Source organism: Peromyscus eremicus, chromosome 22, assembly GCF_949786415.1.
Source record: "Peromyscus eremicus chromosome 22, PerEre_H2_v1, whole genome shotgun sequence".
Taxonomy (NCBI): Eukaryota; Metazoa; Chordata; class Mammalia; order Rodentia; family Cricetidae; genus Peromyscus; species Peromyscus eremicus.
Genome location: NC_081437.1, coordinates 25,424,116 through 25,436,674, shown reverse-complemented (window position 1 = coordinate 25,436,674; position 12,559 = coordinate 25,424,116). Strand labels below are relative to the sequence as shown.

The following is a 12,559-nucleotide window of genomic DNA, read 5'->3' as shown; positions in this document are numbered from 1 at the left end:
TTACTCAGTAGCCATTCTGCCTTATTAAGAGATGTAGACTCAGAAGCAGTGAGAGAGGTGGTCAGAAATCTCCCGAGTTTGAGAAGGCCATTATAATGCTGAACAATATCAGATACCTGAAGATAGACAGTGAGTGTCCATCCAATACTCTGATTCATGGCCTATTATTGGGTGACCTTTGCATTGGCTCCCTTCCCCACAGGTCCCATATGATTGGTGAGAACAAGGCAGCTGTCACACATGCAATGCAATCTATATTTTAATAAAGGGGCACTGAACTCAGGAACTCTACTTCTTTGACAGAAAGTAATTAGCAAGTCCCTCCCCCCACAGGAAGAAGCATTACTTTAATTTTTAAAGGTGGCATGACGCTGACGTGGCCTAGGTACAGAGTGGTTGGGGAACTGGAGAGATGGTTCAGTGGGTTTACCCGCCACCAACCCTTACAACCCGAGTTCCATTCCCACTACCCACGTGGTGGGAGAGGAGAGCTGACCACCACAGCTGTCCTCTAACTTCGATGCGCGTGTGGCTCACACGCAGGAATGGCTAGGGCCTACATTCTTGGAATCTCTGGCAAGATGTGTGGGGACTTGGAGGTGAGACTCCCAACAGACTTGTGTTGTGAAAAGCCGTTAGTGCACTCAGGTTTCAAGTCAGTGACCAACGCCTAAAGAAAAGGAACGAGCTGGTCAGGTCCTTCCAGTTAGAGATGGTGACTTCTTGAAATGAGAAAAAGATGTTTCCTTAACTCAGTCTTTGTTTTAATCTTCCACTTAGTGTTTTTCAACCACAAAATACTTCTTCTTAAGGATCTAGACTTTTCTTTCAAGATAATAAAGGTGTCTTTACCAGTTGCCTGATGACTTAGTTTCCTTTTTTTCTTAGATATTCTCCTGAAAGAAACACAGCATGTTAATGATTTCTGAGGAGTGAACTGCCATTACAATGTAGTTCACTCATTTCCCAATAAGCAGTGTTGGCTGACTACCATGTGCTGGACCATGTCATGTCACAAGGATGACGGGCTAGTTAAAACACAGGCCTTGACCTTGTGGAGGTCTGTGTCTACTAGGAGAGATAGATGTATGCAATCCTCAATTTGATTTCAGAACGGTAGAGATATTTAAGCTGCTCTGGAGAGTGGTTAGTTCTCCACGCAGAGAATGAAGGTACACATATCTGTCGATGGAAAATGGGTCGGGGAGGGCTCAGGGAACAGTAGAACCTGCTGCCTGCTCCTTCATTTAAAAAAAAAATCAGTTAATAAGAAAAATATGAAAGCTGTGTTTCACTCATCAAAAATTCTACTTGTTTTCTTAAACTGACTGCTGGAAGTCACTCAGTTTGCCTTCCTTTGCCACAGTGATTCTAAACCTCCGAATGCTGTGACCCTTTAATGCGTTCCTCATGTTATGCTGACCCCCAACCATACAATTATCTCATTGCTACCTATATCTGTAATTTTGCTAGCTATGAATCATAATGTAAATATCTGTATTTTCTGATAGTCTTAGGTGACCCCTGTGAAAGGTGGTTTGACACCATCCCCCCCACCCTCCACCCCCGCAAAGGGGTCACAACCCACAGGTTGAGAACCACTGCTCTCTGCCACCCACGACAGATGGAAATGGTGGGGACCAGGACTGTATTAAGTGTCAGCAGACTTTTAGTCAGGCATGGCAGCACACTCTTAGAATCCCACCACTTGGGTGTTAGAAGCAGAAACATTATGTCACGTTCACAGCCAGTTTAATCTGCATGTTGAGTTCTAGGCCAATCAGTACTACATAGATCTAAAAGCAAAAACAAATAAAAGTAAGACCTTTAAAAACTTGCCAGGCAAATTCAGAAAAATGAATTCTATTTTTCTACTCATCTATGTTATAGAACTGGCAATAAGGTCTTAGATGATATTCTCATGAGAATAAACAAAAATACCCAAACCATGAAACATCTGTTTCTTTCCATGTAGATGTCAAAACACAGAGCCCAGATTCTTACATGTGGGTTTGGTTAAGAGCGAGGCAACTCTCATGTGATGAAACTAAGACATCTGTTTGTCTGTCTAGGAGTTAAGGCACAGGAAGTTTAAGGAATCATTATAGTTCTTTAATAATTTCATACTAGGGCTGGAGAGATGGCTCAGAGGTTAAGCACACTGGCTGTTCTTCCAGAGGTCCTGAGTTCAATTCCCAGCACCCACATGGTGGCTCACAACCATCTGTAATGAGATTTGGCTCCCTCTTCTGGCCTGCAGGCATACGTGCAAACAGAACACTGTATACATAATAAATAAATAAATCTTTAAAAAAAAATAATTTCATACTAACTTTTAAAACTGTTGACTTAGAATTAGTGATGTTAACATTTTACCAATGCATATGATCTGCCAATATAGTTGTTTTAAAAATAAACCTGACTGACTTGTGTGAAGTAGTATAGGATTATTTGCCTATTTACTCCTTAAAGCTGTTATTAAGTCATACTGTTAGAATCTTTCATAATAAAAAAAATTTGAAATAGGGTCTGTAGAAGTAACCGTCTTATTCAATAAGAAACACAGAACCAATGCAAAGATGAAAGCCCAAGAGGTCACAGCTAAGAGCCTTACCCTTCACTGCTGCAGCTATCCTCTTCAGCCAAGAGACCTACTTCCTGTGTGTTTGTCTTTATATAGACTTTCTGTTCTGCCTTCTCATTGGTTGTAAACCCAACCACATGACCGCCTCGTCACTGCCTGTCTGTACAGACCTCCAGGTCTTCTATGGTTGATATTGAGATTAAAGGTGTGTGTCTCCATGCTGGCTGTATCCTTGAACACACAGAGATCCGCCTGGCTCTGCCTCCCAAGAGCTGGGATTAAAGGCGTGCACTACCACCGCCCAGCTTCTACGATGGCTTGCTATTAATTAGCTCTGACCCCCAGGCAACTTTATTTATTAATATACAAATAAAATCACATTTCAGTACAAATAAAATATCACCATAAGGGTGTCACCATGTGACTCTGGCTGGCTTGAAGCTAGCTCTATAGATTAGTCTGACCTTGAGCTCACAGAGATCTGCCCACTCCTTCTAAATGCTGGGATTAAATAAAAGTGTATGTTACTATATCCAGAGGATTAAAAAAATTAATCATCCTGATTCTTTTTTTTTTTTTAAAGATTTTATTTATTATGCATACAGTGTTTTGCCTGCATACCAGAAGAGGGCATCAGAACTCATTATAGATGGTTGTGAGCCACCATGTGGTTGCTGGGAATTGAACTCAGGACCTCTGGAAGAACATCCAGTGCTCTTAACCATTGAGCCATCTCTCCAGCCCGATGATTCTTTATTTCTCAAATTTTCTATAATAATCACATAATTTTTTTTTGATAGAGAAAAACACAATTTGGGAGCATAATAGCACATGCCTGTAATCCCAGAATTTAGTGGGCTAAAGTAGGAAGATTTGAGCCCGGTCTGGGGTACACAGTGAAACTCTGTATGTGAGAGAGAGAGAGAGAGAGAGAGAGAGAGAGAGAGAGAGAGGGAGCGAGCGCCAGAGTGATAGAGGAATCACACACAATTAAGTCAGTGGCAGCAGGCAGCTGGTGGGTAGCAGCCTGGCCCATCCATCCCTATCCAAACACTTCTAACACAGCCGACCCTTCTTACAACAGTGGGTTCTAACTGGTGTAGTGTCAGCTGTGTTATTCTTTGGAGTCTTTTGTGGCCTTGAGTAAATAAATGAATGAATAAATGAGTGAATGAATGAATGGTCAGAGAATCTTCATTACAGTGAAGCCAGGGAACTTTCTGGCCTTCTCTGTGGAATTAGCCTTGGTTCTGAGCCAATAGGATAAAGCCTGGTTTATTGACAGCCTAGTGGCCTGTCTCCCTACTTTCATTATGGATATTTTAATGAGATATATTAGCTCAAATTATAGGTCTCTGTCTGGTTTCTGCCCTACTCCACTAAAACTGAGCCTCCTTTTCTAGGATTTAATTTCTCACACAGTCATTGGAGATTAGCCCACTGGAACTGTCCCAGATTCTGTTTAGTAGAAGTCATTCATGTCTCTGTTTATCAGTCATATAGTCATTTCCTACTCAAAATCAGGTACTGTGTTAGATATTAGATAGGAGGATGATTAAGATGGCATGGTTGCCTTCTGGGTTCCTAATCCAGATTAATGAAGAGCTCTAATGAGAATAACAATGGCAGTGTGTATAAAATAAACAGCACAGTGGAAGAGACATTGGATCTGACTTGGACTCTCAGTGATGGTGAGGAATGTACTAACCAGATGTGAGGGGGCATGGACAGAACAGGAATGCATTTCTGGCAGGTAGGATGGCATCTACAGAGTCACAAGAGGCAGAGGGCATCCATTATCCAGCTTTGATCTGAGATAGTGCGGGGCACATGCATGATTGGGCTCCACAGTTATTTGCTGCAAGAATGAATGGGTGAGGGCTGGAGAGATAGCTCAGAGGTTAAGAGCACTAGCTGTTCTTCTAGAGGTCCCGAGTTCAATTCCCAGCAACCACATGGTGGCTCACAACCATCTATAGTGAGATCTGGTGCCCTCTTCTGGCCAATAAGCATATGTGCAGACAGAACACTGTACACATAATAAATAAATCTTAAAAAAAAAAAAGAATGACTGGGTGAATGGCTTCTTTTCTTGCTAGAAGCCGCTACTATTTCAAAGGACTGTTTCTGAGATCATCAGAAACTCAGAATAGATGTAAAATAAAACCTAAAACGATTTACCATTTGCTATGCTCAACCCTCACTTTAGTTCTCTATTAAATCTTATTTTTATTGTTCCACAATTGTAAACCAGGGAAGGGGAGTGCAGTGCACACCAAGATGGCCGCTTCTCCACTAGCGGCTTCTCCTCTCTACAGGGTGGGTCCCTAAACTGACTTAGCTGCTTTTTAACCTGCTGCTTCTCTGCTCCCCTGCCCACCTCTCCTTACGGACAGAGGGATAAACTATATGACACAAATCGGGGTCCTCAGAGAAACAAAGGGGTGGGACGGAGGCCTCACCATGCTACTGAGCCAGGGCAGGAAGCAGCTGCTTTGCAGTGGGACAGCACAAAGCTGACTTACCCAGAAGCAGAGACAAGACAGACTCCCAAGAGTGCTCCCATCCACGGTCCCTGCATTTCCCACCGCTCCCCTGTGCTCAACACTTCGTGTTTGTGTGAGCCGCCCCTGGGTTCTCCAATAAAGTCCTCCTTTCTCCCCTGGCTAGTTTGAGTAGGGTCTCACACCTCAGTGGGAGGCAGACTTACCCAGCTTCTCTGTGGCTTCCACACAGACACTAGGATACATGCCTGCCGTGTAAGTGGCCACCAGAAGATACAGGTGGGTCTTCACAACCACCACACCAGTGTTCTCCTGGATGAAGAAGAAGAGAGAATGCTCTGGCTTTGGTCTGAACCACAAGGCCAGCAGCTACCCCAGACACACACACACACACACACACACACACACACACACACACACACCCTGAGCTGTGCAGTGGTGGCACACGCCTTTAATCTCAGCACTCGGGAGGCAGAGCCAGGCGGATCTCTGTGAGTTCGAGGCAAGCTTGGGCTACAGGGTGAGTTCCAGGAAAAGTGCCAAAGCTACATAGAGAAACCCTGTCTTGGAAAACCAAAACAACAAGATCCCCCAAACAACAATTTCCTGACTTCTTTGTATTCATGTATTTGTATTTTAATCTTCCACTCTTTTGAGAAATTTAGTAATGTTTCCTGAAAGGTTTCAGCTTTCTGTACTAATATTGCACGTATTGTGAAGAAAAGTTCCTGGAAGAAATGTACCATACACTGACTGTGGGGAGGTTGGAATGTTGCAGGTCCAGAGCCTAATCACTATGTATTCTGGGCTATCTTAGTACCCTAATAACCATTCCTTGCCTACCTCTGTGTCTGATTTAACATTCTTGTGCCTAACAGGGGTATGAGCTTTGGGAATGTATTTAAACGCCCCCACCTGATCCCAGCTTCACTTTATGTGTCTGTGTGTCTGTCCTTTCTTCATTCCCTCGCTGTTCCCAGTCAGGGCTTCAGGACCCAGACAAACAGGTCACGGCACAATGAAGGATGAACTGTATGTCAGCAAGAGGTAGCTCAGGTCACAGATTCCACAGGAAATATTTGCGACAGCCAGGATATCGGGCTGAGAATACTTTCGGACAAGAAGTGCTTTTTAATTCTTTACTTCATTCCAGTGCTGGAGATCAAACCCAGAGCTCTGCGCACTCTAGGCAGGTTCTCTACTCTTGAGGTGTGTCCCTGGCCCTTCTGTGAGTATTTTCAGATGTGCCTTCCTGGGACTGAAGGCAGTAATGACCTTAGGCTGTTATGTAGAGAGCATCAGGAGGGGTAAAGAAAACTGAAGTAAAATTCTTGAGTTTTTTACCCATATGTCTTCAAATCTTGAATACTCACATTCTTAGCATAAAGAGAAAAGTCATCTGCCCGGACACATTTGTAATCCCTTTCCTTGAAATACAACCCTTCCCTTCGGGTTATCAGTGGGTTTTTGGCAAATCCATTTAGAAGTGTGCGAACATCACTTGGCATTACCTACAGAGGTGAAATAGGCCAGGTCAGAAAAGCATGGCCCTGGAGCTGGAGAGTTTTGCTCCAGCCCCCGCCAAGCCCCGGAAGTCCCACAGCCCACCTCTAAAATAAACACACAGATGCTTACATTATTTAAACTGTTTGGCCTAATAGCTCAGGCTTCTTGTTATCTAGTTTCTATATCTTAAATTAACCCATTTCTATTCATCTATACCTTGTCACGTGGCTCGTGGCTTACCGGTACCTTACATCTCGCTTTTCATGGTGGCGGCTGGCTGCGTCTCTTCCACTCTGCCTTCCTGTTTCCCCAATTCTCTTCTCTGCTAGTCCCACCTATACTTCCTGCCTGGCTACTGGCCAGTCAGCGTTTTATTTATCAATCAATCAATCACAGCAATACATTTACAACATAGAGAGCATCCCACAGCATGGCCCACTGGCCAGTCAAATTTGGTTGACTACCTTTTTAAATGGCCTGAAGGCTGGGACTGAATGGTTTTCACTTTTTAAAAATGACTGGAAAAAAGAACAGCTCTTTTTTTGAAGTTCCAATGTTCATAAAGTTGCATTAGAGGATGCCTGCTCTTTTAGGCATTATCTACGGCTGCTCTTCCAACTACAGAATTACTGATTGTGACAGACTATGTGGTCTGGAATCCTAAAGCACCTCCAATGGCTTTTTAGTAGAAAAAGGCTTTTTTTGTTTAAAAGTCATACCTCCAGGAAAGGATTTTCTGAAGAGGATTCCAATAGCACAGGAAATCACCTCAGGAATTGGCAAATGGGGTCACAGGAAATTAAAAAGTTTATGTACAGCAAAGAAAACAATTGCCAGAGCAAAGGGATGATGGAACACAAAAAAGCACAAAACCAACGCCAACTACACACTGGCCAAGATGGACACACCAAGGGTGTTGTAGAACATTAAGATGTGTTACATTTGTTTTTACTGTGGAATCTTTGTTTAATGATGCAAAGACGTGCTACATTTGTTTGATTAGTAGCTTTGAAAGAGTCAGTGCCTAAGGGAACAGAATCCCCTCAGGTTGTGGCCCTTGCTGTGAACTGCTGCTGGTATTGACAACAGAATTGCAGGGGCTGATCAGGATAGCCGTGGCTTGAGGGGCAGCCATTGTAAATAATTATAAAAAAACAACAAAAAAAACCCCACAAGGGTATACAAAGAACTGCAACACTCAAACACCAAAATCCCCAAATCAGCCAATCAATCAATCAATCAATCAATCAACCGAATAGATGATTCTTGGAAAGACACATAAAAAGGCCAAATACTTGAAAAACTAACATTTATCTGCCAGAGAAATGCAAATTAAGACTGCTTTGAGGGGCTGGAAAGATGGCTCAGTAATTAAGAGCACTTTGCGCTCTTCCACAGGACAGGAGTCCAGTTCCTAACATCCATATCAGGTGGCTCACCACTGCCTACAGCTCCAGCTCCCAAGGATTTGAAGTCCTCTTCCAGCCTCCAAGGGCACTGCCCTCAGGTGCACACATAAACAATATACACACAGATCCACAAATAATAGTTCTGGAGAGATGGCCCGGTGGTTAAGAGTAATTGCTGCTCATGCAGAGGACCCAGTGGCTTACAGTTTCTAGGGGCTACGAGACTTCTGAATTCTGAAGGCACGATGTATATATGTGGTGCTTTGAGAGTCCACCATAGACCAGTCGGAATAAGTATCACCGAGAAAACAAAACCAAATGAAGGCAGGGATGCAGCTCAGTTGGTAGAGTACTTGCTGAGCATGCCCAAGCTCTGGGTTTAGTCCCCAGTACTGCATAGAGTGGGCATGGTGCTCCATGAATATGGTCCTCCATGAATATAGTCCTAGCATTGGGAGGTAGAAGCAGGAGGTTCAAGGTCATCTTTGGCTACCTAGCAGGTTGCAGGCTAGCCTGGGCTATATGGAACCTTTTTTTTTTTTAATGGAAAAGAAAGAAAAAGAAGAAAACAACTACCAATAAATGTTGGCAAGGATGTGGGGAAAGATAAGAAGAACTCTTAATTCACTGCTGGTGTGAATGTAAACTTGTGCAGTCACTATGGAAATCGGTATGGAAGTTCCTCCCCAAAAAACTATACCTAGAGCAGGGTGGTGGTGGTGCACGCCTTTGATCCCAGCACTCGGGAGGCAGAGCCAGGCAGTCTCTGTGCGTTGGAGGCCAGCCTGGTCTACAGAGCAAGATCCAGGACAGGCACCAAAATTACACAGAGAAATCCTGTCTTGAAAAACCAAAAAAAAAACAAACAAACAAACAAAAAAAAAAAACCAAAAACAAAAAAAACCCAACCAACCAAACAAAAACCTGCACCTAGTACTACCACGTGACCTAGCTATACCACTCTGGGGAACATAGGACGGAAGGACTTTGAATCCACATAGCCAGCACAGACAGGCAGGCGGACATGCTTGTTGCTATAGTAGTCACAACAACCAGGAAATGGAGCCTACCTAGATGCCGGCCAGTATATGAATGGATAAAGAAAATGTAGTATACAAACACAATGTAATTTTATGCAGCCATGAAGAAATTGAAATTGCTGGACATGGCAGCACATGCCTTTAATCCCAGCACTTGGGAGGCAGAAGCAGGCAGATCTCTGTGGTTTGAGGCCAGCCTGGTCTACAGAGTGAGACCCTGTTTCAGGGAGGAAAAAAGGAAAAGAAAAGTGAAACAATGACATTTGCAGAAGAATAGCTGTAGCTGGAATCATTGTGTTAAGGGTTAATAAAACAGACCCAGAAACACAATCACCACCTTTTTTAAAATCAATTTTTGTTTTTATCTATCTATCTATCTATCTATCTATCTATCTATCTATCTATCTATCTAGTATAGTGTTCTGTCTGCATGTACACCTGCACACCAGAAGAGGGCGAAAGATCTCATTACAGATGCTTGTGAGCCACCATGTGGTTGCTGGGAATTGAACTCAGGACCTCTGGAAGAGCAGCCAGTGCTCTTAACCTCTGAGCCATCTCTCCAGCTCCCCCCACCCCCCACCCCCCCATTTTCTTTTATATATAGAACCTGGATTTAAAACTATGTGGATGAGGCTGGTAAGATACAGCTCGGCAGGTAAGAATGCTTGCAGAGGACCTAGGTTCAGTTCCCACTGTCCACCCGCCCTGTGGCTACCGTCTATAATTTAAAGGCTCTGAAGTCCTCTATCGCCCTCTGTAGGTACTGCATGCACATGGCATGCAAACATGCAGACAGAAATAAAACCAAATCTTTACAATTATGTGTATGTATGTATTTACTTCTCTCTGTGTGTATAGGTGACAAAACTAGAAAGGAGGGAGGGATATCCCTTAAAGAAGGTGGGAAATAGGATAACGGGATACACATGATAAGAAAACAGAAGGAATTGAGAGAGGAAGGGAACCAGCGGAAGCAGGGGAGGGTATAGAGAAGGGCATTGTGGACAGGAATGAATGAATGAAACCTGGATGGACACAGGAATAGCACGTCTGTTCAGCACCACCCACACAACACAGACTGGAAAATGACTTATGCCTGGGAGTAGAAAGAGTGTTCCCCTATAAATGTATGGGGGAAACTGAGACAGTAGAGGCAATATAGACATATTAAAATCATATCAGAAGAACCAGGCCCAAGAAATATATACAACAGACCAAGGAGAGTCTCCCTTGCCCAGACTCCACACTGAGATCACATTGGTTCCTACTGACCCGGCCCTGCCCCACCTGTCTACCAATCTGTCTGGACCCGGCCTTGCCCTCTTGCCCCCAGAGCTGGTCTCAACTCTGAAGCTTTCCCCTCAAACTCGTGATCTGCAGGAGTCTAATTAGTCACCAAAGTTCCACCAGATTCTTTCTCAAAGCTCTGGTTCTGTTAATTTATCGATATCTATTATCAAATATCTACTGACCTTTTTTTTGTTTTGTTTTTTGGTTTTTTTTTGAGACAGGGTTTCTCTGTAGCTTTGTGCCTTTCCTGGAACTCACTCTGTAGCCCAGGCTGGCCTCGAACTCACAGAGATCCGCCTGCCTCTGCCTCCTGAGTGCTGGGATCAAAGGCGTGCGCCACCACCGCCCGGCTCTACTGACATTTCTACTTCCCTGATTTTCAGGACTTATGAAAACTCTTGAACCTTACTGGTTTCTTAATACTTTATTGCTATTCTGGAACCATACATACACAAATGCATATGATTACATGTATATGCACATACACACACACATTGCTGTGTGATCCAAGAGTAGTTGGTATTAGTAATTCAGATGGGAATAAAACAGCCCGTGTTCACCTCAGTCATGGTTACCGAGGAAAGCAGGCGTATCTATCAAGTTGATACCACAGAAACTATTGTACCTTGTGAATTTATCATTACTCAGTAAATTCTGACATTGTTGAGACAAACACGTTCATATTTTTTTACATAGTTCATTCACAACACATATCTGAAGATGACATAGTAAAAACCAATACTTTGTATGCTAACCTAAAAAGTTAGTTTTAAAAGAGTTTTCTTTTTTTTTCCTCTTACACTAAATCCTGGTGATGTCACACACAGGCTCCTTTCATGGAGTTTGATGAGGGCCGCACTGTCCACATGCTTCGTCCCTAGGAGGGTATCTAACAGTAAGTTTTGTAAGTGACTCATGCTTCCTCAGCTCTGAACCCGGAACTGTAGTTGAAGCCTCCACGTGTGAGTATACAAGGGCCTCTGATACTTCAGTTTTAGTGATCAGTGGGTGTCCTTTAAAACCCTGGAGGAGTGAAAACCGCGGATCATCATCTAGTGTTCACCAATACCCAGGAAAACAAAAACAACAACAAAAAACTATAAAAAAAAAATCAGACTTCACAGACTGGCTTATGAAGCAGAGTTTGAAGAGAAAAAAAAAATCAGAGCCTCAACATTTTTTGCTATGTAATGATTTACACGAGAATTACCTGGGATTTAAAAACACAAGTCCATGCCTATCAACTCAGGTACTCTAGGGGCAGGAAGGTCATACACGGTCAAAGCCAGAGAGACCCCTGTCTTTAAAAAAAAAAAAACAAACTAAAGCTCTGCGGATGAAATCTCAAAGGCAGAGCGGTTAAAAAAATAAATAAATAAAAATAAAATCCCCCGTTCACTTCTCAGCCCCGCAAAAACGAACGAGTAAATAAATAAAAGTAAAATAAAGTAAGAACAGAAAAAGGCAACCGGTTATCCAAAGAATCTCAAGAGCACCGATGGAGAAAAGCCGAGTTATGTAAGATAATCCTTTCATTCCTCCTCCTGGACCAGCATCAACGCTGGGAGAGACAGACACCGGTCCACAGCCCCGGCTCTAAGCCCACCTTGGTGGCCCCTTAGAGCTCCATTTCCCGCCCGGGAGCCGCCATCAAGGACGGCTCTCATCGAGCCAACCGCCGCAGGTGCTCGTTCACCACGGGGAGGCTCGCCCTGCGTCCTTCTGAGAAGTGACTGACGGCGGGAGGGGCGAGCGGGCAGCCGAACTGGACCTAAAGGTCCTGGCGGGGCACCGGAGCTACACACCGGGTACCAGGGCAACGGGAGCATCCAAGCTCCGCCAGGGGCGGGGTCATGGGCGGAGCCTGGAGGGGGTGGGGAGACAGGCGCGAAAGCTGATTGGCTGTGACAGCTGCCTGTGAGAGCGAGGCCGCCGCCCCCCCCGCCCAGGCTGGAGGCCCGCGCGCCTCCCCGAGGTGCGCGCGCGCGTTCGAGTCGGGTCGCCGGCCCCCAGCTCTCCATCCCCGGCCGTGGCCGCGTCCAGGAGACGGAGCCCCGAACGTTCGCGCGTTCCGAAGCCACACACGGGCTCGAGCTGGGGCCGCGGGCGCACTGTGGTGCCGGGAGAGCCGACAGCCCTGCCCGCCGCCGGAGGGGGTCGAGGCCTCGCACCGCCGGGCGGCCCTGCGCACGCACGCGGTCTGCGCCAGAGCGAGCCGGGGCG

The 12,559-nt window shown here is 44.8% G+C and overlaps 1 protein-coding gene across 2 annotated transcripts; it reads right to left on the bottom strand.

Annotated features, from left to right (window-relative positions):
• Positions 1–246: 246 nt before the first annotated feature.
• On the bottom strand, positions 247–12,191 carry Pfn4 (profilin family member 4). 2 transcript variants are annotated; one of them, XM_059248398.1, is made up of 5 exons: positions 11,943–12,185; positions 11,137–11,359; positions 6,462–6,599; positions 5,295–5,400; positions 247–896 (listed from the first exon to the last, which is right to left on the bottom strand). In XM_059248398.1, exons 2-5 carry the CDS (start codon positions 11,251–11,253, stop codon positions 868–870), a joined length of 390 nt encoding a protein of 129 aa, XP_059104381.1. In that variant the 5' UTR covers positions 11,254–11,359; positions 11,943–12,185; the 3' UTR covers positions 247–867. The 2 variants fall into 2 exon arrangements, with proteins under 2 accessions (XP_059104381.1, XP_059104380.1); XM_059248397.1 differs by lacking the exon at positions 247–896 and adding an exon at positions 1,632–1,796 and having other exon boundaries at positions 11,943–12,191.
• Between the last annotated feature and the right edge of the window lie 368 nt (positions 12,192–12,559).

What these genes read in the sequence shown, in the direction of transcription:
- Pfn4 (XM_059248397.1), bottom strand. Translation starts at nt 11,253, where the DNA reads ATGAGTCACTTACAAAACTTACTGTTAGATACCCTCCTAGGGACGAAG. An exon ending in TTTCTCTTTATGCTAAGAAT is followed by an intron (nt 5,401 to 6,461) that starts GTGAGTATTCAA and finishes TTCTTCATCCAG; the next exon opens with GAGAACACTGGTGTGGTGGT. An exon ending in GGAAGCCACAGAGAAGCTGG is followed by an intron (nt 1,797 to 5,294) that starts GTAAGTCTGCCT and finishes TTTTGCTTTTAG; the next exon opens with ATCTATGTAGTACTGATTGG.